Source organism: Syngnathus typhle, linkage group LG14 (assembly GCF_033458585.1).
Source record: "Syngnathus typhle isolate RoL2023-S1 ecotype Sweden linkage group LG14, RoL_Styp_1.0, whole genome shotgun sequence".
Classification (NCBI taxonomy): domain Eukaryota; kingdom Metazoa; phylum Chordata; class Actinopteri; order Syngnathiformes; family Syngnathidae; genus Syngnathus; species Syngnathus typhle.
In genome coordinates this window covers 979,375-1,006,520 of record NC_083751.1, presented here as the reverse complement: position 1 = coordinate 1,006,520, position 27,146 = coordinate 979,375, and the positions used below count along the sequence as shown (strand labels likewise).

Genomic DNA, 27,146 nt, shown 5'->3' with positions numbered 1-27,146 from the left:
ATGTCTGCTATGTTATTGTGGATTTATATCGAGAGCGAGAGAGAGAGATATGACTGACTATCGATCGGCGCTTGCCCTGGTAGACGAAGCTTCGCTCGTGTATCTCCGGAAAGAGCCGAAGGGAACTGACATCGTGACCGTGACGTCATCAACGCGCGCCGTCAATTCGATGCTCGTATCCTCACTATATGAGACAAAACTCTTGCATCCCAACGACAAGGTAAAAAATATGATTGTTTCATGTATGCGTTGTCTCAACCTTTGACCATATGCACAGTAAGAATCGAAAGTATCTACTCCAAACTTCCTCTTTGTCCACCGTCGCCTCCTCTCTGTTTTGGCTGGCTCTAGCTAACGCCGTTAGCTTCAGGATGGCGACTAACTTTACAAGTCCACAAAAATAACTTACTAGCACATGCATCCAGAGGTGTGAATCCTAAAATATATATAGATGGATATATCATAACCGCTTATGTGATATTTTTAGTTTGGCCGAATGATTTGACCATTGGTTTTGCATTAGCAGACGCTATAACGGGGAATCATTGCACTGTTTGCAAATGATCGACTAAAGTCGATGAAATGATGACAATGTTTTTGAGTCTATCGAAAGCCGTTCTGCGTTAAGGTAAGTGTATTCTCGTCAAATCCAGTTTATTGTGCAACCCTCATCTACAGTTGTTCACCAAATAGCAACTGTGTCACTAAACAAAATAAATTTTTTTCCATAAGCATGCACGAATGTAAATAACTTGATTGAATTGAGTTCATGATTAGTGGTCATGTCATTTTGCTGCATGACAGCAGAAATGTAAACATGTCACAAGTACACCATATTATTAAATCATATTTTCCAGAGATAATAAAATATGCATTCTGTGCTGTACGCTGATGTTTCTTTCTGTATTTCACACTTCTTGTTTTTGTTCCTCATTAGGTGGAGTCCTCCTGATCCAAAGTATGATATCAAACTGCAACTGAGCTACACTCCATACCACCAATTTGTGCTCTGCTACCACCTGTAACATTGTCTGGGAAGATCCAGAGGAAAACTATTATTTTTGGTTTGGCTCCAGTTTAAAAGAGAGAGCAAGAATATTCCTCAGCACATGGCAAAAAAGAGCAATATGGGAGAAGAGATCAGAGTGTGAAGTCTCTGGGATGGGGTTAAATGAGCAAAGGAGTACGTCATGGTTCACAGCAACTCTGCTTCCCCAATGAACACATCTCTTACAGCTAATACAACAGAGGCAGCTCCTCCTGAGCAAGCAGCACCTCTTCCAGTGCTGCCTCTCATAGAAACTTCTGACAAGGACCCGTCTCATATCCAAGCTAAAGCACTTGGCTCAAATCTTACCTCCATTTCAAATATCCCCCAGCCCACGACTCCGAATCTTGCAGAAGCTGGTTCACCAGTTCTAACCCCTAAAACAGCACTTCAAGGTAACTCAAGTCCGGCATCGGACTGGTCCTCTTCACACCCGGCAACCCACGCCCATAGTACAATTAATGGCCGCACATCAGGCAGAAAGAGGACTCCCAAGACCTGCGACTGTTGCGGCGCCAACAAAAGGGGACATGATGTCGCAACCTCAGGTCGAGGGAAAGGGAGGGGAGGGAGGGGACGAGGCAGAGGAAGGGGCTCCGGAAGAAACATGCACGACAAAAGTGGCGACCATATTACGAGAATTATAGACTTTGATCTGACAGGGGACGTCTTGGAGGATGTTGAGGATAAAAACGACATCCATGAAGGGATGAAAATATCAACTACCCAGCCAGGGCCAACTGTTCCTTCCCTGCTCGATGGGAAAGTCTTGGACAACGGCCAGACGGATTTCCCGCAAATGAGCGTGGCAGCTTCAAAAGGGGGAACTTTCGTTGGAATGAAAGAAGGTGTCGAAAATTCTGAAAACGCCCAAACCTTGTCCCATTCAGGGGCTCACGTCGACAGTGCATCAGTTACGTCGCAGGTTGGAAACGGAGATTCGTCGAGTTTGTCCGAAACAGAATCCAAAAGGGAGACACTCGACGCCAAAAGCGGCGAAACAGGAAATGGGACCCTTTGCTCATCCCGAGGCTCCGCTTCACCTTCGAGGCCAGCAACTCCTCACAACCACGACTCGGAGATGCAAGTAGAGCCGGAGCGGAACAGAACGGACTCGTCATCTCTTTGCCTCTCAGCTCTTTTTTCCAATGGGAACGAAAGTTCACCTGGCGAGCGCGATCCTGGCGCCACGGCCATGGAAACGGACTGTGCGAATCCAAGTGCGCTTTCTACTTCAAACCATGATCCGATTCGCGTATGCAGCACGCAGTACAGCTGCGCGCTGATGGACCACCGTTTGTACTGTCACCCCGCGACGTGGGAGAAGAACCTGTCCGAAGAAACAGACGTGCAAGAGATGGATGGAGACACGCCAAGTGATAGCCTGGAGAGACTTATTATTCTAGTCCATGGTAAGATTGATCTTTTGGAACATAAACGGTAGTCCTCACGTCATCGCGCTATTTAACAACGATCGGAATCAAATTGCACGTACATAAGAGTCGTAAGCGTTGAATCGAATCTGTTTTTCCCCATCTGCTTCCATCGTCTTGGCTTTAGACTTTTTGGAGGGCTTCTACATCAAATACGGCAGTTTCATCCCCCTCAGCGAGACCGATGTTCTGGAATACCTGAAGACAAACGGCGACTGTGGCGACTTCAGAAAAGTGTTAGTGCACCCAAAACGCTCTTTTGGCTTTCAACTTTTCTCGTGCTAATGGGGCACCTTTTTGTTTTAGGGGTCTAAACATCCAACGGGAAATGGCGCGCTACAAGGCGGCACTAGCCTCTGCGCCCGTTGCCGGCTTCATGGTTATCTATAACAAACATACGTTGAGTCTGGAAGATCTCGGAACGCTGGAGGACCAGAACTGGATCAATGACCAGGTGAGGGGAAATGTCAAAATTCCATGGAAAGAAAATCGATTCATTACTTTGCTGGCTTTTTATTCAAGCCGTTTCATGACGTTGCCCTAAAACTGTGCACAGCAGCCGCAAAAGAGTCATGACTATGATTAGGCAGACTAGTGGCACTTTTCCATTCGTCACAGTCACACACCACTCCACTTGACTCACACATTTGTCAGGAAACTTGAGATGTGTTCAATGACCGCTCACAAAGTCGATTTGAGCAGCTACGTCGAGACACTGAAATCATCTTTTACACTGCTTCTCTTTGTTTCATCAGATTATCAACACATATGGAGACTTGATTATGGAAGGTGCCCAGCACAACGTAAGCGATACTTGGAAATGTAAAGTGGGAGCATAGTAGAATCTGAATCATGCTTTTAGATCAACGAAATCATTTTTTTTTTTTTTTTTTTTTGTATTTCTACTTTCTAGGTCCATTTTTTCAACAGTTTCTTCCACAAGCAGTTGGATGCCAAAGGCTATGAAGGTGTCAAGAGATGGACCAAAAAAGTAAGGACACCGTTAGACTTTAAATAATCACGTTGCAGTTCAGCAAATACGTATAGCACCTTCTTGTTCTACTGCTAATACAGTGAGTGTATCACGTGCATCAGTGTAGATGTTGTTTTTTTTTCCCCCCAGGTGGACTTATTCTCTAAGTGGCTACTGCTCATTCCCATCCATTTAGAAATCCACTGGTCTCTCGTCAGCGTGACCATGGCAACTAAAACCATCAATTACTTTGACAGCCAAGGCATTGTCTTCCGACACACTGCGGACGTGAGTGTTGTGTCGATATCATTTGATGCCAAACGCTGCTAATGACACCAGATGATTTGTCGTCAATGTTGTTTCTGGAGCAAGTTTGCGATGTTGAACATTTGAGCCAGGCATCAATTCACATGAATATTGTGTTTCTTCTGCTCAGTTGTGCATTATGGCATCGCTTGAAGAGAAAATGTTGTTGTTCCTCTATTAGAACATCATGAAGTACCTTCAGTCTGAAGCTCAAGAGAAGAAAAAGACGGAATTCCTGAAAGGTTGGAAGATTGCAATCATCAAGGTAAGCGGTTAAGAAATGTGAAGTTGTCATCTACAAGGCTTGAAATACTTTGACTTCATTCGACACCAATCAGAATACAAATGAAGGATTTGTTATTGAGCTCGACGTGTTGACTCCTCAGGGGATTCCTCAGCAGAAGAATGACAGCGACTGTGGCGTTTTTGTCCTGGAGGTAAGGACCTCTTCCCTTTCCATTTGAAATTTGTGTCTCATCACGTGCATGTTTCACTGTCATTCCGTCGCCATGACATATGAAGAAGGAACTGGCGTCCTGAGCGTTTGACATCGGAGCCAGCTCAGGTTCTCACGTGTCTTTGTCTTTGTGCTCCCGCCAGTACTGCCGTTGTCTCTCGCTGAAGAAGCCTCTGCTGTTCAGTCAAGACGACATGCCTCGCATCCGCAAACGAATCTATAAGGAGCTGTGCGACAGACACCTCAACTCTTAAAAGTGCCATCACTCGCCTATTTCCGTACACAAGTCCGCCGTGCTTCCCGGACGGATCGGAGCGTCTGTTACGCAACGTTAGCGAGCGACTGGGCCGGCCTGCGGATTTCCCTGGTACGACTCGGAAAGAACTACTGACGTGGCTTCCTACTGATGCTGGACTCGTATGTTTCACGTTGCCTTTCCTTTTTTTTTGCATTTAACATGGCCAGTCGATCGAAAGCTGCAACTCTCGAGGACGCGATCTCTCCCTTGGACTCGCTCGGACCAAAACCAATGGCCGTTTTAAACATTTTAAAGTGCATATATTATGCAGGACTCTGGCAGGCGACAGGTTTGCGTTATCCAACGTGGAAATCAAGTGTTCACCTCAAACTTGATTTCGGTTTTGGACCGCTAACATTTGCACGGATACCGAAGCTTATACTTTGGAGTTTAGAATAACAAGCGAATGTACCGCCTGGGTATCCTTCCTTCCTTCCGTTCCTGCAGGGTTGTGACTTGGCTCATTCGGCTGTGGCTCCAAGAAAGGGTCACAGAGTTAACTTGGTTTTGAGCATCATGTCTTTATCCTGCGAAACCAAATAGTTGCTTCTTCATCCGTCCCCCTGCACCCCCCCCCCCCAATCTTATTTTGTCTCTACCAGAATGTTCAGCTAGCAAAAGGTTGATTTGCAAAAACATTCACGCGTGTCCACCCCTTTGAATGAATATATACGTTGTCATTGTTAGATGTGCAGATAAAGCTGTCCATGTGAAGGCCGCAGTTGTGTTAGCCTAGAAGTTCAACTTGAAGATGTTTGTGTAGACGCATTGATGGCGCTTTATAAAGACGTACTTCCTCGGTTACCTGCCATTGACAAACAAGTGGACCTCGCTTCTTCGTTCCTGGGCGTCTTTTCCATCTCGCTGTTACTGTTGTGCGGACTTGGAGAAGTTAGCTCCTATAATTGCTTGGTTTTGTTAAACACCACAGGAGAATCTTTGTTTTTTTTATTTCGAGACTGCTGCCCACGTGATGCTTTTCTCTTTGTATTGCTCTTGTATATCTTTGCTAAGGTAACGTTGACGCAACAACATGCAGTGACTGGATTGTTTGACCTGTACTTGATCTCATAACCCACCGGCATGTTTTTTTTTCTTTTTTAATCAGATGAAACGTTCCAGATAAATACTCAACTCTAGTTGGTGAGTTAGTTTGTTTTATTTATTTGAACTATTTGTTATTTGAGTGGTCATTTGGTCTTCACAACACAGCAAATCGACTTTATTTAAAGGGACAATGTGTATTTTCCTGTCGCCATCTAGTGGTGAACTGATAGAATGTAACAACTTGAGTTTGAAGCTTGTGCATTTTGAAGCACATGCACTATGGTGCCTCCAAGACGCCCCACTCGCAAGCCCGCCACCCCGTTCTTCAGCCGAGGTGCTAGCATCTTCACAAATAACTTCTAGCGTTCCCTCAAGTCGTGAAGTCGTTTGCTGTAGTCATTGATGCAGGAAATTTGTGAGCAGAAATACCCATCTTATATCATTCACAATTATTATATTAAAAAAATGTACCTTGATGTGACAGAGCATATATTTTTTTTGCATACTATTGAAAAATACTGTGGCTTCTCAAATGAATGAACATTAAAAATGAATCCATGTTTTGAGTAATCTCAGTAACTTGAACTGTGAGGAACTAAAATTCAAAAATATAAAGTGTTCTTTATAAGTAAATTAAAATAGACAAATTATAGTCTCAAACGAAATTTATAGTAATATTATTTTTGTAATGCTCAATTCAGGTTTCCTCTTGTCATTTACTGGATTTCTTCTGAGCCACATTTCTCAGCATTACTGCACTACCAACAGTGGCCACGAGAGGTAGCTGTTTATCCTTTTCTTTTTCTAAATGGTCTCTCCATACCGACCTTTTCTTAACATACACTACCTCTGGGGTACGAATTAATGTGAAGGGCCACCAGTGTGATGCAGACTTCTAAAATCACGGATACTCAAATGACCTTTGTGTTATTAAATATTCATTTACGGGAAGACTCTAATCACGCTAATGATTTGCTGCGTTGGAAATGCAAATGGCCCAATCTACCCAAATATGAATTCATCATCATCAGTGATCACTGACATAACCGAGCAAGCAAGCAGGCCTTGGTATCTCAAATCAGCTTCTCTTTGCTCTTTCACATTGATGACACTAAATGAGGTATTTTTCCACTGAGCACTGATTTGCCGCTTTATCTTTCCCCGCTGGGACACGTAAATCCCGAATAATTCAGCCGAGATGTGTCAGCTGGCGATGAGCTGTTTATCAACAGATGGCCATCCTAATCTTCCTCATCTGCCTCACCACAGCAACACTTCTGCTGTCATCTCAGATGTTTACAAGCTAGACAAAATGGACAATGGAAAACATTGGATTGGATATGTACGTCACCAAACGTTGAGTGGCTGCCATCAGAAGTGATTGTTGATTTGGGCCTACTTCCTTTTCTCTCCAAATATAGTGCGATCAGCGGGCCTTTTGGCTCACCTCCCTCCTCATCACCATGACAATAGCTAAAGTGACCTCTTCCTTTCCGTCATTGAAGCCTTGATGTTGTTTACCTTCGCCACAACATTTCTTTTCCTATCTGACTTCTTCTGCTAATTCCGAATATGACGACACAACTCCAAATCCAGAAATGGAACATGCTGCCACCCTCAGTTTGTCTTTTGCCACAGGTGTTTGGACTCAGCCGGCAGGTGAACAAGAAACTTTGGACATGAATGCACTTTCTGTCTGGTCCCACCATTCCAAAGCCTGCGTCTTTGTTATTGGCCTATTTCTCATCATTCCATTGACTCCTGCACTTTTCTATCAAGTCCTAGGGGAGCCATAGATGGAAATGCCCCGCCTGTTTTCCATGCAACACACCTGAGATGATCACGATTGTTTTCCGCAGAGCCTGCTGATGAGCTTGCGGGTGTGTTGCATGCAAAACAGGCTCTCGTATAGGACCAGGGTGTTGTCATCCTTCATCTGACTGACACATGTCGTTGTCCCACCAACCTGAACCGTCTCTCAATTGGTCCACGCAGCGGAGGAGAGAAAGAGAGAGGGAGGGAGGGGGGCGGATACAGGACCGAGGGAAACACCCACCCCCCAAACTCACGCTGATGGAGCTCCGTGTTTGCACGGCACAACTTTCAACTGGGGTTCACGATTTGTCCTTTACGCCGAATATTGGTGTTTATATAAGAAGTGGCAGCGAAGCCCAGAAGTGGATGGAAGCGCACGGATCAGCCAGCCCGCTGCTGAGGTAGTACAAAGAGGATGGATGGATGGCACAATCATCGAAGATTGCAAGGGATCGAAGACGTGAAGGCTACGGGAACTAAGATGCTCCTCACCGTGTAAAAAAACTCAACAACAAATCGTCAAAGCACCGGGATTCCCTTTGTCCCCCCACGTGTGGAGGAGGCTCAACTGAGGTTAGCAAGACTCGTTTAGTAAATTGCATAACCATTTGTTGTTTGCAAAAAAAGCCGTCGTTCAACCTTTCAAAATGCAAATCGTTTGAAAAAGTTGCACGGGAATACATTTGAAAAGAAATGCGCGTGCATGCGCGGGCGCGTGTATTGACTGTCAAATGGAGCTTTGTCCGGAAAGCCACTATCTATTGATTGATGTTTTGCATTATACATTTAATTAAATATTTTGGGTTAGCGTGTTTTGGTGAAGATGTCAAGTACATAGAATTATGGTAGCACAATGGCTGTTCATAAAAAAATCTTTTTGGGGGTAGCGAAGTCACCTAAGTGTGTCTCCATTCATTTTCTTCTTTCATTTTGCCTCTGAGTTGCAATTTTTCTTCACAATATATTTGTAGTTGTTAAGACCTGTGATTTCAATCACAATGCATGGGGCATTGTGCGTAAATCCGAGATGAGGAATCCGGGTCCAAAGAGTCTAAAAAGAAAAAACCGGTTTGGCTTCTACTCGTCTACCTGTCAGTGGAAGCACCTGTGGCTAAAGCCAAAGTGTGGCAAGGATCTGGTGGATCTGGATTCCTCATCTGCGCATGATTTCTATAAAATGGCCTTTATTGTCAATTTACAATGCAATTGGATGATGAAATATTATGGAGAGCTTCTCCCTTTCCAGTGCAAATAAGTATGAAGGAAAAGAAATCCAAACAATATACGTGACAAGAAGTATAAAGAATAAAAGTATCTTATTTCCATGTAACGTTTTTGTTGAACGATGATTGAATCAGGTTGGATGACTAACAGTTCCAACAGACGCAACCAATGTCTACCATGCGTGATGGCTATTGGCCTTTCACTTTCGGATGGATTGAATAATTGCTTGGTCATGCCTACATTTCTGCAGGCTAAGCGGAATTGACATTTCACGTCGAGACAAATGTGTGCGCATGCATTCATTTTTGACTGAATTGTGGCCACCAATGCAAACTGGGTGCTCCACAGGAAATTGTAATCGTATCACTGATAGTCAAGGCACATTTTATGATAAATGGCTGAGTTGTTTTCTTCTTTTTCATTTTAGCTATCTCTCTCAGACCATTTCATTTTGATCAACAGTATTCGGTCGTATGTTCCTTCTAAACTTCTTTTTTAGGGTGTACGAAGTGTGTGATGGCGTTTTATTTTATTTCTAATTTGGAGTTAAACCTGTTAATACTGGTTTTGCATTTGCTGATTTTTCTTTAGTATTTTTACTTTTTCTGATCTATCCCAACCAATTTGCAACTGCAGTGTTTATGGAAGTGGAGCTGCAGGCTCGGAGCCCCATTTGAACGGCATGGATTTAGAAGCAACAGCGGCCTGATGATTGTTTGAAATGTAGGTTGATCACATGCACATAATCCTCTGCTAACGATGAAGGCTGCGTGTGAAAATGGCATGCACGAGTGCTTATCTTCCATGTTTACGCGGCGACGAATGTGCGAGCCTTTGCTTTGTCAAATGCCACTTTGTGTGCGTGTGTGTGTGCGGACGTCAATCCATCTTTTCCCGTGTGTATTATGAATGTCATTTTCCATTTGAAGGGTTGTTGAGTGTAGCTGTCCCACTCCTGTGGCAATTTTGACACTCATTTAAATTTGACCTTGGTAAATGCCATCTGCGTGTCAGCATTTATCAGTTGAACTTCATCGAAATGCTTTATTCGTAAATATTCATAGCATCCGGTGCTTTGTATGCTAAATGACAAGCTACCCATTGAAATTGCTGAATGTTCCTAATGAAATAATTGGTTGACCCTTTTTTTTTTTTAAATATCCTGTCCCACTGGGCCAGTCAGTCAAAAGGATGCGTGGGCTGAGCTTGTTATCTTCACTCCATTAAACTGATTCACAACTCCGTCTCCAATGATGCATGTGAGCGACCTTTACATGCACCACAGACCGACCGGAGCTGAAATGTGACAGGGTGCCATGCTCGCCATGCTCTCCATGTCCAAATGACAGATTGAAAGTGAGGAGAAGCAAAATCACATTCTGGGACTAATTTCATCTTGTTCAAACAAATACTCAGTGAGAACTCCGAGTGCCCTAACGCGGTTATTTGCAACAAATGAAAGCGTATTTTATAATTTGAGTATTTTTTTCAATGCCTTGCCGTCCTTTCAGATCACCATGGATGAAAATGATTACATCTGTTCTTCATTCATTGAGTTACAAAAAAAAATCATAGATGGTAGGATATGTGCCGTCTAATGACTAAAACCATTAAGTCTGCGTCAGGTCTCATTAGCTTGCTGATTCATTCTGAGAATCGAGATTACAGGGAGAAAAGAATCCAATAACTAATTTGCTAACTAATTAAAACAGTCATCGGGAATATGGTCAAGATGGTATTGTTTGAGCGTGCCCACCGAAACACATTTTGAAGAGCCTTCCATTTGCAACAAAATGAGTTACCATTAAATCTAATGTTCATTTTTGCATTGTACTGGATAAGTATTTGTATGGCGTTATCAGAATTTGTACTGTAGCATCTTCTCTCGCTCTCTCCGACATGCCATGTGATGAGCATCATAACTGTGCTTTTCTATTTGTTTTGCAGGTGCGTATGCGAGGATACCTTGCTAGACCGTGAGGAAAGATGAGAAAGAGCCGAAGTGTCCTCACAGTGTCGCCAAACAATGTAAGACCTTCAATCACTGCAGTACAGAAAATCCATATTTTCAAAGTCTGATTCATTGAAAAAAAAATGGACTTTTTAATTGACTTGAAATAATTGTTAGTTCCAGAATACGGCCATGCGCGACTTTTCTCCTGGATATTCATCTCATTCTCATATTCTTTTGTTAATCTTACCGAGTCCGAGCCTTCTTAGTGCAAGTATTCGTGCAAGTGAGCCATTAAAACATCCAAAAATAAATGATTTGCCTATAATCCAACCTTAATCCTTTGAGACTCACCGCAGTTCTTTGAGATATTGAGTGAAATGAGAATGGCTGGAGGGGCAACTTTTGTGGCTGATGGAGTTTAAAGAAGTCACTATGTGCTGTCAAATTGCCTTTTGCCTCCCACAAAGCTCGAATGTATAATTGCGCAATGTGTCATGTTTACACATCAGCATATGTTTCCCTTTAAAAGATGATCCTGGGTATTTTTAGGACGTGCAGCTGCACTCTCCTGTGCTTGTGGGTGTCTAATAATGTTTTTTTGCGGAGAATGTGGGTGTGTATTACTCACTCACTCAATCCCCTGATGCAAGTTTGAAAATATGTGCGTTTCATTTCGCGTGATAAACACTTTGCTCATTTGTTTTGCATCAACTATTGTGAATGCACTTCCAATTGATTGCTTATCTGACGAGAGGGCTATAAAAATGCTTTTCTCATTTTATTTGTATGGTTTCCCATTTCAAATGCTTAAGATCATTAAACAAATGTAATCTGTCATTATAATTCACATGTGTAAATAAAATGCAGTTCTTTTTTTTTTTTGAAGGACATACACAGCTATCTAGTGGTGTGTGAACAAGTAATTCAGGCTTCCATTTCTCTATTCCTGGAGACACCTACACTCACTTGGTCCAGCCCGCACACACTTACTCACCCAAACAAGCCATTGAAGTGAATAGAAATATGATAGTTGTACATGTAAAAAAAAAACAAAAAAACTCAATCACTAATAGTTGACACTAATTGTCCAGGAGGATCCTCCTCCACAAACACATTTCTTTTTCATCCCTCCCTGTTTGACATCTGACTTGAGCTTGGACATCTGCTCTGCACAGTTGTCAGCTGCTTCCTGCTATGGTAATTAGGCTTGTATTTACAAAACCCGTCTCAGATCAGAACAGAACCGAGGTGTCTGGCATAAATGATCAGCCAGTATTATTATGCATTTGGCACCAGCAGTGCAAGCAAACGTTTTAGTTGATTGGGCTGTAAATACATATACTGTGACATTATTTACATAACGGGGAAACATTTATTGGTGTGTGTGTCTCATCAAATCGTTCCTGAGAGACAATAGAGGAGAAGATGTAATCTCATTGTGTTGTTAGCACTCCCTGGAGAACAAACACTAAAGTGTTGCGCATGTAAAGCGAAGCCATCCAGTTGAAATGACTTCATAAAAGTGCCTTCAGCCAAATTACGTTCAAGCATCAGACTAGCCAAATGTATCAAATGTCGCCGCCGCATGTTCTGCTCTCCAGAGAAAGTGGCCAATTTATTTTCTCCTCACAGGCAAGGGGGGGGGGGGCTCTGTCTGTCAGTCCAGCATTAACTCAGAGGCCACACCCTGTAGATGCATGAGATTTTCACTTTTCTTCCCCTACCCTAGCAACTCATCCATGCATCCATGCATCCATGCATCCATGCATCCATGCATCCATGCATCCATGCATCCATGCATCCATGCATCCATGCATCCATGCATCCATGCATCCATGCATCCATGCATCCATGCATCCATCCATCCATGCATCCATCCATCCATGCATCCATCCATGCATCCATCCATGCATCCATCCATCCATCCATCCATCCATCCATCCATGCATCCATCCATCCATCCATCCATCCATCCATCCATCCATCCATCCATCCATCCATCCATCCATCCATCCATCCATCCATCCATCCATCCATCCATCCATCCATCCATCCATCCATCCATCCATCCAGCAATCTTCCTGACCACTCTCGATCCTCTCAACGGCTCTTCCAGGTGCCGTTTTCCCGGCTCACCTGGTCGTCATTTCCTTCCCGTGACAAAATGGCGAGTGTCTGAGCCTATACGTGCCCTGAGATCCGACAAGAACGTGTTCTCCGATCTCGAATCTGAAATACATTTGAGATTCGAAAGCATCTAATTGTTCTGCCCGTTCATTAGACATTGCTGGCGTAAGATATAGTTGTGATTAATGAATCAAATCAAATTATTATTCATCACACTGATGGCAGCTTTGATGATTTCATAAGCAACCAGTGGCCATCAGATTAAATGAGAGTCACTCCATCGGTCTTCACCTTCTTTGGTCATCTGCCTCAGAACCATGTTCTTTTCAAACCCCAACAACCCACCCTTGAGTGAATATTAGTTCTCAAGTACATCCCTACTCTTAAGCATAGCTATAGCGCCCCTCAGTGGGAAGACTTATGACATGCAAAAAAAATCTTTAATTGAATGAGTGCTATATAAACTTCATGTAACCTCAGTGCTTGATCTCTCTTTTTTTTTTCTTTCCAGGATGGCAAAGAGGTGTCAGATTGTTGCCTCAGCGAGTCTTTTACGTCCCCGACATGCACGCTCGGGGTGGACCTGCGCAGAGGCTGCAGACGCCTATCTGGCAACCTGCAGCTGCCACCCTTGTCCTGGCGTCAGGGGGACAGGGCCCGGACACCGGACAATGAGCTCATGTCTCGGCCCACATCATTACCTTTTGGAGCCCCTCCCAGGATAGACATCACGCCTGTTGATGGCGAACGGTGAGTTCATTTTCTTTGTAGACTTGAAATGAGCAAATATGTCTTAGAAGATGCATGCTATGTACTTGAAGTTTGCGTATCCGTACATTACGGTACGTTTGCTGTATTCAAGAGGTAACCAACCCATCAAGCAATATTGAGATTTGTGCATGAAGTATTTTACAAATATAGAAAAATCCCAAAATCAACTCTGTAAAACGTTTAAGTGAATGTAAGAAGCACCTTTTTATTCCAACTATTTGGCATCAATCAGATTGAAATGGTGCTGAGTTTTTTTTTTTTTTGTGACTTGCAATGTCACTTTCTACCACTAGAGAGCAGTGAAAACACACATCATCCTCATCATCCTCATAAAAAGCAGCGTTTATCCTTCTTCTTAGGTGATGAATCCGAACTTGCTTTGGAATGAGGACAATGGAATATAAATAAAGAGTCTAGGAAAAAGATGTATTTGGCAACCCCCCTCTCCTCCCCGCATCTCTCGGATTGACTCAGGTCTTTTGAGGATGTGATGACGTCCTCGTTTATGTGCTCATTTCTTTTGTGAGGTACAGCTCGGTCCAGTTGGTATTGTTCACGGCAGGCCAGGTGTAGACATCTCGGGTGTTTCCCATAGTGACCATCCTCAATGAGGTACATTTCTCAGTGCTGCACGGGTCCATATCATGTGTGCAATTTGAGTACTTGCCTCTCCTGCTTTTCCACTCCTTTATCAATAATCGGAAGGAGAGAGATGGTGGTTATTTTGGCAATCAGTGATTTCTCTGGCTGAGAAACTTAATTGTTGCAAAGCCGAGTGGGCTTTGCAGACTGATTGCTCAAATGATGCAGACATTGGAAGGGATTTGAAAATGAATGGTTCCAGTTGAAGCTTTGCTTGTTCTCCCCACTCTCCCTGGCTTTCCTCCCATTATCCAAAATCACAAAGACACTTAGTTGGTCAGAGATGTGAATGTGAGCATTTCTCTCTCTCGGACTTTTAGAGAACAATAATGAAAGGAAGACACATTTCAAGGGGAGGAGGGCAAAAACAACTGAAAGCTTTAAAAAAAAAAACAAGTAGACTCCAAAAATACAGTAGCGTAGTAGGCCCAAATGTTCAGTTGACTTTCTGAGAGCAGCAATGAAGATTTATTTGGGAAAGCACACTCCTAGAATGACCTTTATAGTCGTGACTTGAACTGAATGCGGGTTCATCCTAATATTAGACCAACGTCAAGGTGTGTGTGTGTGTGTTTATGAATGCGTGTCTTATTTCAAAGCACTTTTTTCTCCCATTGCATTCAAAATCTTTTTTTCCCCCAAATCATCTGCCCTTTTCAGTTCCAGATACCCATTAAGCCTTAATCTCTTGTGCAAATATTTTTTTTTCTTGGCCTACACTTGCCGCTCCCCTGCCTCGCTAAAGGTTACGACATCATCAGAACGAGCGCAAATCCCCTGGAAAAAAAAAGAAATAAGCCCGACGACCTGTTACCGAGCACGGCGGCTTGTCGTCACTCCAGCGGCCGGCCAATGGTCTGCAGCGGAGGCGCGGCTTGCGCTCGCTGCGTGCCCGCTCTCCTCCCCGCCTGCACTTGTGTGTATCCTGAATGAAAGAGCAAGTGAAGCGTGTTGTGTTGCGCTGGCCGCTCCGCTTAGGAAAGTGACGTGCAATCTGACTCGCTCGGTCGGGGCTCTGCATAGTTGGAATCACGCCGGGAGTGCCTTCGGGGGGGACCTCTGAGCTCCACCAAGGAGGTCAGTCGAGGAGGAGTTGATGGAAAGAGCAGAGCGAGACAGGAGGAGGCAATTCCAAGCCCCGTTGAATTTTTTACAAGGGAGCTCTCCAGCATCAAACTGCGTGGATGGACTGCCAGAAAGAGTTTGAGCCAGAGTGACACGTACAGAAAGACAGCGAGGAGCGACTCATGAGTCATCCTGGTCGGAGGGGAAGAAGAAGCAGCAGCAGCAAATTGTTGTGCATGTCCTCCAAGGAGTTGGATGTAATCCTGCTTGCTACGTGTAGATGAAAGGACGAGCAGCAGGAAAGCACATTGCAGCAGAGAAAGGGAGTGGGCATGACTGCTGTCTGGCGGAAAAGCAACCCCAAACAACGCCAAGCCACTTTCTGCTGCACGACTTGTATCGAGCTGTAATCAAGAGGAAGGCCAACCCTGCTTTCTCTGAGCAGCTGACTTTGAAGGCCGATTGGAAAGTCATCCATCCAGGCCACAGAGATGTCCTCAAACGAGCTGAGCGTGGAGATGGACTCGTGCATTCGGACGTTCAAGGAGCATATGCATTTAGAACTGGAGCCTCCCAAGGCGGGGGGAGGGAAACGGGGCGCCACGTCCCCCAAACTTTCCCCGCGGAGCTCGCCCAGGCTCTTCCGGAAGCTGATGGTCAACAAGAGCATCAGACAGAGGCGACGCTTCACTGTCGCTCACACCTGGTAAGCAAATGGCCAAGGGCGCAAGAAATTGGGTAGAATTGAGAGAAAGATTGCCTGCAGCTAGCGGATGGACTGACAAAGATAAGGGAGGCCCAAAAGTGGAGCAAATGTACACACACAACAAGTCAAGAAAATGGAGTCAATAATCTTCCATATAACAGATCATTACGATTAAAATGAGAATTTCCAAGTAGGACCAAACTAAAAAAAATGGTGATGTGCCACCGGGATAAAAATGATGTCATCTAATACTACAAATCCAATCGTCCTCTATTTGGATCTCCATTTGCTCATGACCTCGATGCATTTTATTTTCTTGAGCACGAATCGCTTTTAGCTTTTGCTGCATCTAAGCGTCAATTTGAACCTGTAGCCCGACTAGTTTAGTTTATTGTTTAGCACATATTATTATATCAATAACTGTGCAAGGAAGGAGACGAAGCCTAGGGCTTGTAAAGAGCTCCGCTCCTTCGACTACTAGACATGAGATGTAGAGCACGTGATTTGCCTAAGCATTAACTTCTTCCATCCTCAGATCGTGACTTTATGAATGGATGGATGGCTTTGGCGTTTTCTATTTTTGGCATTTTCACCCCCCCCATTGCTTTTTCTGCAGTTAGCCGCTGCTGCCACCAGTGAGAACGCGAAGGGAGTGTTTGCTGGCTTATGCAATGTATGGATTAGTGGCATGGGAGGGGAAGGGGGTGCTGTCTACTTTTCAGCCTCAAGGTGACTTTTGCCCTTGTAAAAAAAAACATCCACAGCCCCTAGTTTGAAGGGGATACCATCAAAGAAAAGGAGCATATGACCAAGTGGGCTCGTCATTGCAAGGGAAGGGACGGACGGACGGATGATGTGCGTAGAAAGGAAATGAGTCCAGATATGAATCTGTAGCCACAAGCTGCACTGTTTGGATGATGGAAAGGAGATAACATGCTCTGCTCTCTGTGTTTGTTTCTTTTTTCTTTATGGGAATCGTGTGACACCTTATACACATGTGGTGGGGGGATTCACGTACATGCATGTGTCGAATTCTGCATATTGGCGGAACGCTATGTTGGGTCTTTTGAGTCTTCTGTGTGCCTCTGCTCTTCCTTTACTAGCTCCCAGGGACTCGTATCGCTTTATCTCTTCTTGTATAGCCTGTTTCTGAGCTAAGCGGGATTTGTGGGGGGGTTGGGATTCATGTACCAGAGAATTTTTTTTTTAAATCATCATGCTACCGCTAGGTACCCTTTGTGTTTACTCCTGAGTTGCTCCACAGTTTATGAGCTTAAGTTTGGCATGGAACAGCACAGCACATTAACTTAACAAAATTCCCTTAAGTGCCTCTTTCTGTAATCAGATTCAAGTAAACACACATTGAGTACAATTGTAAAAGGGATGAAATACAGAAGTACACTTTTTATAGGAAATCCAGTATTATTCAACAGCCTATTCCAGTGCCATCAATATTATGGCTTCCCTCAGAGGTCCACTTCCAATATAACAAAAGCAGACGTGGGAATTGTGGAAATCATTTGGCAGACGAGCAAGCTTAAAAAAAAAAAAAAGAAAAGAAAAGATGGGACTGAGAACAGATAGAAGTGTCCGTCCGTCTGTGGAGTACACTCGAATCAACGGAAATATTTTGGAGGCTCCTCGGCCTACTAAAACCAATTAAGACCAATTAACACTAACAAATGATTGCAAATGGTCAACAAATAATCAAGAATATGTCTTTTAACTTTGAACCCAGACATTTTCGAGGAGTTATGGTTTTGCCTTGAAGCAAGTCTGTGCTTGCTATTGCTTCTGCTAACATGATTTGTCCCATGTGAACTCCTGACCCACTGGCACTCAAGACAATGAGTGTTCTGTTTGAGCCAGTCAGCTGTTCCCCCGTCTCTGGCTGTCATCTTTATGCTCTTTGTCATCTTCGGTGTTTTTTTGTTTTGTTTTGTTTGTTTTGCTTTCAGTGTGAGGCTTTCTTTGTGCAACTTCCCCACTCGATCGACACTGCCTGGGTTGAGCGTGTGTGTCTTTGCAGGCTTTGTGCTTTCTTTCTGCTTTTGTAATCCAAAGCACCACATGAGTAAATGTTTGATGGGCGGGCGGCTAGCCGAGGCGTATAATTGCTCTCTTTTCCACTCACACAAAAAGCATGTCAAGACAGGAGAAGTAAGAAACTAAAGGAAAGTAACCTCGCTATATCGCAGGAGCGGAGGAGAATGCAAAACAATTGGAGTTGCCAGCGCGGCGAGCAAACCTTTATGTTATTTAGTTATTCATGGACAATCACAAAGTACAATATTGTTGAGTCCATTTTCCCATCCAACTTAATGGAGTGAAAGATAAAACGTCCTTCTACCTGCACCTGCACCACCTGCACCATCCTCATCTTCTTCAATGTCCTCTCATGACCTCCTGGTTCAGCACCCTCCATTTCTATCTGCTGCTTCCTCGCTGTGCTGAATCAGCCAAGCACAAAGTTAACTATTAGGGATGACTGAGGGCGCGTGATGACTCTCTGTGTGTGTGTGTGTGTGTGTGTGTGTGTGTGTGTGTGTGAGAATGCTTTCCCATGTCTGTCATGTGATTATCTTGGCAAAAACACTTGTGAGCATGTTTCAGTTTGACACGTCAATGAAACACACGGCACGTTACATTTGTGTTCATTTCTTCCAATATTTCTCTCGACCGCTGGCTGTATTTATCGACCCTGCACAAGTCTTTGCGTGGCCACTGAATTAAGGGAAGACTTTTGTTCCCTTCCGCTGCGGCTATAGAACATATTGTAGCATATATATATACTTCAAGTTCTGTCACTCCCAATCCAAGTCCCAAGATCCCTCCCTCACTTCACTCTTGCCCTTTTTGTGCTCTTCTCTGCTATGTACTGCAGAGAGAAGCAGAAATTCTACATGCGGATGTAAAAAAAAAAAAAAAACACTTTGTCCAGTCGTAGAGGCTTAAATGATACATTGAGAGAGAGATTAGTCCCCGTAGTGGCTCATGTATCACTTTGTCTTCTCAATTACGTAACTGACGTGAACTTTGGTTCATATTCTGTCAAGCTCACAGATTCCAATCTCCAAACAGCTGACTTTACCCTGACTGGGTATCCAAGTCATGAAATAAAAAAATAAATAAAAAATATATATACATATTGACATTAACTGAAAAGAAAGTGCAACAGAAGTGAGGCAAGATCTTCACTATTCATCTCCTCATCTGATGGAATGAAGTTCACGGCGAGACTGGAGCAGAAACTTATGCTCGACTAGATAAAGTGAGGTCGAATTTGATTCTTTTTCAATTGACCACAGCAAATGTAACCATTTGAGCATGGCTGCTTATTTCAAGGGTGTACGCGAGCCTTGGCCTCGGCCAAAGTCAACTGGGGGCGCCGCTTATTTCCGATGCAAAGGCATGTGTGTGCTTTTGTCACATGCGTGTACGCGTTCAATGAGTGCTTCTGCATGCACTTGCTGTCTCTTTGACTCCTTGTCACAATGACCCTTTGGGGAACCACCACCCGCCCCGCACTCGCATTCTATGCCGTGTGCATGTTCATGTGTGATCAAGTGAGTACAATTGGATTTGAAGTTTGTGCCGTGTGTGTTTGGGAGAGCAAAACGTACATTGGACTTGCTAAAATGATTGTCCCAGTATATTCTGTGTAAAATAAACGGAAATAGTTTTCTCTTTTTTTATTGTGAATAGGTGGCATATGGCACCTTTGTCTTTTTTTTTGTAGATATTTGATATATTTTTGTATTCTCATGTTTCATTATCTGGATGATCCAGTCTGTAAATCAATTATTATGATGTTGTTGTGCTAGTTTGACAAGTTGGGGACTAATCCAAAGCGTTGGAACAAATGTCTCCAAAGAGCTGTGACCATCATGGAATGTGACATTTGAAGGATTTCTTCTTATGTGTCACTTTTACTTAACTTTGAGCGGAGATGACGTGCAAAGTAACCTAGTAAGGCTCGACCACTATTTATCCTGCTCTTGGGCGGCCAAGAAAAATCCTGCAAATCCCTAAATCTGTCATCGGTGTTGGCAACAAATCAGTAGATTAGACAGTGAAGGAGCAACCAAGGTTACTGGCTCTGAGCTCCATGATGGAGATTCTGCTTCTAGTGTCCTTGTCTTTGATTATAAGAATCATACTGATGAATAAGTCTGCACCACCCCAGAAGATTGAATTAGAGAGTTGTAGATAGAAGTGTTTTCATTGAGGGACTCCCAAGTGTATGGGGGAGCCTCCATGCATTTATCATTTATTAAAAGATGTCAGTGTGCGCACAACCAATGGCCATGGATCCCAATTTGTCGGATTTGAGTCTGCAATTGATGACTCGTAATGAGGACCAGCTTTATGAAAAAAAAAGAAAGACGGATGAACGTGGCTGTTAGAGCCTGTGAGATCCAGATTGATGAAAGCCTGAATGGGGGCAAAGGTTATTTTGAATATGTTAAGAGTTTGCAATGATCTCGAGGTCATCTGTTTGCAACCGGATTAAAAGCGAGGGGCTGGTTAGCATAATGCTTATGCTAATGCATTGTCCCTATTAGCAGGATGTCCAAAAATCTGCAGGAAATGGAAAAGTTAGTTTCGAACAAATGCATTTTTAGGTTACAAAAGGTTTTGAAGTTTTTGCAGGTCACAGATACGAGATTATTTAGATGCGTACTTGTGCTGTTTGGGGTGGTTCATTCTTTTTTCTTTTTTTTTTTTGGTCAATTGTCTCCCTCTAGCCATATTTTCTGATCTGCCTCCCCCTCTTCTGTGTATTCCTGTTCTCAACACGCCAGCCTTTTCTTTTCTTTGATTCCTCTGCTTTTCATTTGTCATATGACGAATGGTGCCTGAAGCCCAAACGTCTCTTTCAGACGCATGGCGTTATTCAATCCCATTTGTAAAGCCTATTCTAACTGCTGGCACAAAAAAGAAAGATACCAATGCGTATTCTAAGGTTATGTATCCAAGAGTGTTGAACAATTTGCGGGATTGTTTCTGAGGGCTGCTTGTAGTGTCAACTAACTGTCTTTCACGAGGTATTTTATGTTTTGCTTGCATTCAATCTCATCAACCTTTACACGTTGTCAATTGATCGCCGGACTGGATTTTCTCAAGGCTTTAGCTTGATACCGTCGCTCACTCTGCCTCCTAACAGTTATCTTAATTAAAATCATTAGTGGGATATTTGGAATCGGGGATGGCCAAGAGGGACCTGGTGGGGGTAGTTTGGGATTCTCGCCTCTTGTTGTGCACTCCGCACAGTTCCAGAAGAGAATTCACATTTCCCAAATGAAGCCTGCAGCATCACTTGGTTTTCGCTCCTTTTTTTTTTTTTTTTTGTCCGTTTGGCTTGTGTGTGCAGGGACAGACTGTCAGGAAAGATGGGATGGAGGCAGAGAGAAGGATAGGCACTTGTACTCTGAGTCATCGCAGCTGCTACAACACCAGGGAACCTAGCGTCAGGGCTGTGCTTAGATGACTAACCAGAAACTAGTTAGAAGACCATTCATAGCCCCAAATGATACCAATTGCCTCTCATCAAAATGGAATGATGGAGATGAGTTATCTTCTGCCGCGACCAACTTAAGCTCTAAAAATAAATGAATAAATAAATATAAATTACTACTACATATAATTGTTATTACAGTTACAAGTTTTGAGGCCCTAGATTGTCAAAATATAAATGATGCATAGTGAAAATAAAACAGATTGGACATTCTGTACTATTGCTCAGCGTCAAAAATGTTGGTGTCAAAATCCATCTGCGGTCATTTTGTGGAATCTTTCCTCATATGGCCGAGAGGTCAAACAAATGAACCAATCTTAGTCAGTTTGGAAATCGGGCCTTGTGCGATGGCCACTGCAGACTGAGCAAATGATTCCGCAAGCTGCTCGCGTCCCGACAGCTTGCCGGCAGCGGCTGGGTCGACGGCAAGATAATTGCCCATAAATTGACATCTTTCAGGCTAGCTGTAGGGGAGCTAAACAGGTCTTGTCAGCCAAATGGTGCAATTTGTGTGGCGGAGAGAGAGCAGTGCTAATATGGGCTATTACCCAACGAGAGTCCACTTGACATGTGTCCAAAGTTCAAAAGTCAGTTTCGTATCAACCAAATCAACTCTATTTCTGCAAAACATAAATTACAGATGTTAAAGAGATTACTTCGTTCAATTGTGGTGCAGAATAACCGAAAACAAAGGGACATTATTATGAAATTGTATTATTATTGGCAAACATCTCAACTGTGTCATACCCAATGCTCATTTTGATTTTTAATCGTTTATTTGGGAAGTCTGTGTTTATTTATGAGAAGGCGTACATGAAGTTTAGTCAGTAGCAAAACCACTCTTGGTAATCTGGTCATTTCTCATTGTAACGAATGCACTGCTCTACTTCTTGGCATGCAGATGATTCTTTCCCGGGAGCCACACAAGCTTCCAGTGATATATATATAACAAAAATGAAAAGTCAAACTTGTATATGAGCGAGATGGCATCGTGTTCTCGAGTGACTTGCTTGCAGTTTATCTCCAAAATATTTGCTGTTGCGTGAAAATATGCAGGGCATCTATTTGCATGATGATCAACATATTCCGCGTCAGCCAGATGGGCCAGAACCACGTTGAATACACAGTTGGACTTTGCCTGGGCTGCCGTTTACAAGCCGAATGAAACAATAAATACTGCACGGACAAATAGACGAGCAACAACATCCAGAGCAATGAGGTTCTTGTATGATGCCAGTTTGAATCTTCAACTGCAATGGGGTCACACCGAGGGGAGGGAGGGAGGGAGGGAGGTAGGGAGGGAGGCACACCTTCCCTTTCCATCTCCATCTCCATCTCATCACTCCTCAAGTCTCCTTAGTCAAGCAAGTAGCATGTAAGTGTCCAGACATTTGCTAGTGATGGAAGGTGAGTGAAATGACTCTCTGTGTGTGACAGTCGTGAAATGTCATGGGTGATAACGGCTCTTGTCAACCCAGACAGCTGTCACTCGGTCACCACGGTAACAGCTCCACATTTATAACCAGCGACGTGTCTGTTTTGAAAACCCTCAAATAGAGAGGACCGTTCATTTTATTTATTTTTTATAGGATTTTAAAATTTATATAGGAGTGCTGGGCAATATGGAAAAATTATTCTACAACGATTTTTGGACAGTTTTCTATCATGATAATATACTACAAGATGAAAAATGATACAGTATGACTGTTTACCTTTTGTCATTTTATTTTGAAGTGGCATTATGTATCAAATGAGAAATGCATCCAGTAGTGGAGCTACAGAAAAAGATCAAACGTAAACAAAAGCATCTTTTTGCACAAACGAAGATATCAGTCGAAATAAAAATGCTTGACAAAAATTGTTTCAAATAAAAAGCAGATCATTTGAAGAACTTTTACTGCGCACATCTCAAAAGTCAAAATCAAAACTCAAACTCTTAGGTATAATTTTGCATGTCATGCATTCTTACGACTAGCATTTTACCATGCAGGTAATAAATGAGTCATCGTAAGCACGCGCCAAATCCAAAATATGACCAACTGGTGTTGATGAGATGCGCCCCTGCCGTGCCGTGCTGAACGTTGTTGACCCGCGCCACCAGACAAGCCCCATGGCCATTGCGCTCGCAGCCAGCCAGCCAGTCAGCCAGCCAGCCAGCAGAGCCAGCCAGCCAGCAGTCACACCCCATTCAGTTCCCATCTTCCTGCCAAGTCTTACCATCTGCCAGCGTCTTTGCACTGCTTCTTGGAAGGAGGCCAGACGTGTTGCACAAAACAACGCCACAACCCAAAGTCACACACGCACGCACGCACACACACAACTTCTCTGACACCTCCTCTTGCTCATAAGTGACAATTTAGGCTGATGGGGTGCTAAATGGCAGCGACTCTCAGCAGCCTTCATTGGAATGACGACGCTCGGCGCTGACAAAGACGGCAATTATCAGCGAGGTCAGCGAAAAAAGGTCGATGATGATGATGATGCCGCTCTCAATTAGGTTACGGTGTTTTGCCACCGTTAAAAGGTGTCAGATTGAATTCTCCGATTCGTCGGATGCTAATCAGCGCCATGAATACCCAAGTGAGGCCAACTTAACGCAGCCTCACATGTAATGACGGCCTCTCATGTGCCGCAGCTATCGAGGTACATCAACGAGACGGAGAAATCAATCCCGTTTCACAAGGGAGACACAAAAGCAACGCACATTTAATTACAGCCTTGTTTACTGATGTCATTTTTAGCATCCCAGATGGGCTCTGTGTCATTCTGCGGGCCAACTCAAAGTACTTAACCCTGCGTTTGCTGCAGGAGCGGATTAAGTCGTTTAATATCAACTTGCTTGCAGCTTTGTGTGTTCATTTCTGTATGCCGTAAAGTCTGCTAAGCAGGGAACATTAGCAAGACAGGTGATTGTGTTAGTTGCCCATATGTTATGGAAGCAAGAATAAAACGGCTGTTATTTTGTTTGTTTGTTTTTTCTGCCGTCTAGCCCCCCCCCAAAGATGTGTCTATTTAAAGCTGTAAACCAGTTTTGTATTGAGTTGCAGTCGTTTGTCCTGACGTCGAACGAGTTGGAGGGCAATGTGTGTCTGAATTGAATTTCCTTTTTGGCCACTGCACTGTGAAATGTTTCCTCTTTCCTGTGCCAGCCAGGTCCGCTCATTGTTTGTAATAGCTCACAACAGGATTTCCCACGCTGAGCGTGTGACACCCAAGTAGTTAGATGACTAACATGAAGAAAATACTTTTTTTCTAGACTTATGTGGAATGTGTGTGTTGTTTTGGTCATTAACCAGTGGCTATGTTATTGCTGTGGCTTGGTACCGCTTGCAGAATCCCAATTTGTGAAATGCATTGTGCTACCAAAAAGAAGGAAGGATGACAAGGCCTGAGGAGGAACGTGCATTGTAGCTTTTTTGGAGACAGCATGTCCAACAGATCACCAACTGATTCCCGAGCGCGGCACCGCTGCTGCTCACTGCTCCCCTCTCCCCCAGGGGATGGATTAAAATCACACGGGGATGGGTTAAATGCAGAGGACAAATTTCACCACACCCAGGTGTGTGTGTGACGATCATTGGGACTTTAATCTTAATCTTAATCAATTGACTCCTTTACTCTGTGAAACCTTTGGTTGCTTTTGGGTGATGAGCTTTTTGATCCCATAATACGCAGCCTTATAAATGGTACCTTGATGATTCTGGTTCTTTCAGCAGAATGCTTTTCATGGGATGTAGGTGCGAGCGCATTTGAATGCAGACACCACCACTGTGTCAGTCTGGTCTTGTTAGGCAGCAGCTGCCGCCGCCGCCGCCGCTCTGACTGATCATTTATCCGTATCGTGCCGTGCTGTGAATATTGGCAGGACCAGACAGAACAGAGGTGGCTCGGCTCGGCTCGGCTCGGCCCGGCCCGGCCCGGCCCGGCTCGGCTGCTCTACAGTGAATGACTCAGCTGGATTTCGAGCTGCTCGTCCCTCTCATTAAGGTTTAGTTTTTTTTGCCACTTTTCAAGATGCTGCTGATTCTACTTGTGGCCCGTGTCCAACCTAGTACTCGTATGGAATGGAAATGGACTTGTGAATTTCTTCCTTCTTCATTACCGTCCATTTTCATAATGACTTAATCATAGTTGTAGCATCCTCATCATTTCATTTCAGTCAATCGATAAATGCAGTTCCATTGGGAGAGCGAGCGCCAGACGCCGTGCTGATACGTGAATGACGCGCGTCCAGTGCCGATGACCGACGCATTGTCGGGCTCCCTTTCAATCCATCCAGGCCTTTTGTTCGATTGCGACCCTGCTGTTTGTTTTCCTATGCATGTGCGTGGAGGCTTGCCAGCGTATGAGAGAGCTTGGAATCTGATTCCTGCACTCAGGTTGCAAACTGCCCCCCTGTGTGTGTGTGTGTGTCTAGGGACACACACTCTGAGCACAAAGAGCACTTTGAAAGCGCCCCTCGCCGTATGCACGCAGGAAGTATACCTCGACACACTTTGACGTCACCGCACTACTCTAATCATGTAACTGGATAACTGAGGATCTCCAGGAGAGCCTGGCCTGGAGCTTGCCTTGCTCTCTATCTTCTGCTGGCATCTAACGTAACATAAAAAACGGGACACGCAACAGCAGCCAGATATGGGAACTTTTATATATTAGAAAGGAAGGAAAGAAATATAGCTAAAGGTTGATCGCAATCAAATCGTTCGCAGAAGAAATAAGATGCAGGAAGTGATTGGAAGCTTTGAGCTGCATTCATGCACAAAGGTCACAAGAAACAATATTTATCGTGTTTGGATGAGCGCACGATATGTCATGACATTTGAATTGAGAGACTTTTTCTTTTCCTTTGGTGCTGATTTGGAGAGCTGTCTGGCGTCTCCCCTGCAAGGGAGCATTGAAAACAGTGGGAGATCAATGCAGCTTCCCGTGAGAAGACGTGGAGCCCGCGGGTCGATGAGCGAGCGGTCGGTCGGTGGGTGGGTCGGTGGGCTGCGACGCAATGTTTGACCTGACACCGAAACAAACGTCTGTCAACAATCCAAGCTTTGCTAGCTCACCACTTGATCTTCACTCACTTAAGGGAATCTGATCATGTCTGTTCTTCCAACTTTGAATGGAATAATGTCCGTTTTATTCAATATATTATATTCAGCAGCTCCAACACTTTTTTTTTTTTTTTTAATCCACTTTTTGCTTTGCACTTTCTCGATGGTCCACTTCAACAACGGCACTCGAAATGGTCCAACAAAGTTAGCGGCGGGTGCAAATAAAATTCTGTTTGTTCTTGCGGACAGCTATAGAAGCCGTGTTAAGTGTCAAGAGGAAAAGCAGCCAATTGTGCTGTTTTTCCAAACAACCAAATTGAAGTGTGTCATTTTCACAAGTCAAAGAGGCGTCGGATGCAAACTCAAGTCATAATTGTTGTCCTTATCTCCTTTGCAGTTTGTTGCTGCCCTACTATCGGCAAAAGCAAGAACACGTATCGCTGTGGTGAGATAAGCGGACGGAAAATAAACGACTTTGTCATTTTGTGGCTGACTGTCTAACTAAAAAAAACGACTGAGTTTCGGCTAACTGTTGTTTTGAGAACCTGAAGATGCAAGCACAGGAATGTTTTTAAAATCATGTGACAATGAAGGACTTTACTGCTAATGCGCCAGATTGTAATTGAGCTGACTGTTAAATTGTCATTTGTGCAAATCCAATTTAGCCATGCAGGGTTCACGTACGAGGTGAATCAGTTCTTTGGTTACTTGAGG

At 43.8% G+C, this 27,146-nt stretch overlaps 2 protein-coding genes across 6 annotated transcripts in view; both read left to right on the top strand.

Annotated features, from left to right (window-relative positions):
• The first annotated feature begins 119 nt into the window (after positions 1-119).
• On the top strand, positions 120-6,132 carry senp5 (SUMO specific peptidase 5). 2 transcript variants are annotated; one of them, XM_061297900.1, is made up of 11 exons: positions 120-220; positions 527-628; positions 938-2,460; positions 2,609-2,717; positions 2,788-2,935; positions 3,237-3,284; positions 3,395-3,472; positions 3,605-3,742; positions 3,942-4,025; positions 4,147-4,197; positions 4,361-6,132. In XM_061297900.1, the coding sequence occupies exons 3-11, from the start codon at positions 1,191-1,193 to the stop codon at positions 4,469-4,471; spliced, it is 2,037 nt and encodes a 678-aa protein (XP_061153884.1). In that variant the 5' UTR covers positions 120-220; positions 527-628; positions 938-1,190; the 3' UTR covers positions 4,472-6,132. The 2 variants fall into 2 exon arrangements, with proteins under 2 accessions (XP_061153884.1, XP_061153885.1); XM_061297901.1 differs by lacking the exon at positions 527-628 and having other exon boundaries at positions 122-220.
• A 4,440-nt stretch (positions 6,133-10,572) lies between these two features.
• Positions 10,573-27,146, top strand: part of pde4ba (phosphodiesterase 4B, cAMP-specific a) — a 45,525-nt gene continuing 28,951 nt past the window's right edge. Inside the window, exons 1-2 of one of the 4 annotated variants that reach the window (XM_061296732.1) lie at positions 10,573-10,629; positions 13,194-13,432. In XM_061296732.1, coding sequence (XP_061152716.1) covers positions 10,588-10,629; positions 13,194-13,432 — 281 coding nt within the window. In that variant the 5' untranslated portion in view covers positions 10,573-10,587. Of the gene's footprint in view, positions 10,630-13,193; positions 13,433-15,009; positions 15,867-27,146 lie in introns of those variants that run through there. The other 3 variants (XM_061296735.1, XM_061296734.1, XM_061296737.1) reach the window with 3 other exon arrangements.

Excerpts from the sequence above, each read along its gene's own strand:
- senp5 (XM_061297900.1), top strand. The coding sequence starts at position 1,191 with ATGGTTCACAGCAACTCTGCTTCCCCAATGAACACATCTCTTACAGCT. Across the intron at positions 2,936-3,236 it reads AGAACTGGATCAATGACCAG|ATTATCAACACATATGGAGA; the intron begins GTGAGGGGAAAT and ends TTGTTTCATCAG. Across the intron at positions 3,473-3,604 it reads TCAAGAGATGGACCAAAAAA|GTGGACTTATTCTCTAAGTG; the intron begins GTAAGGACACCG and ends TTTTCCCCCCAG.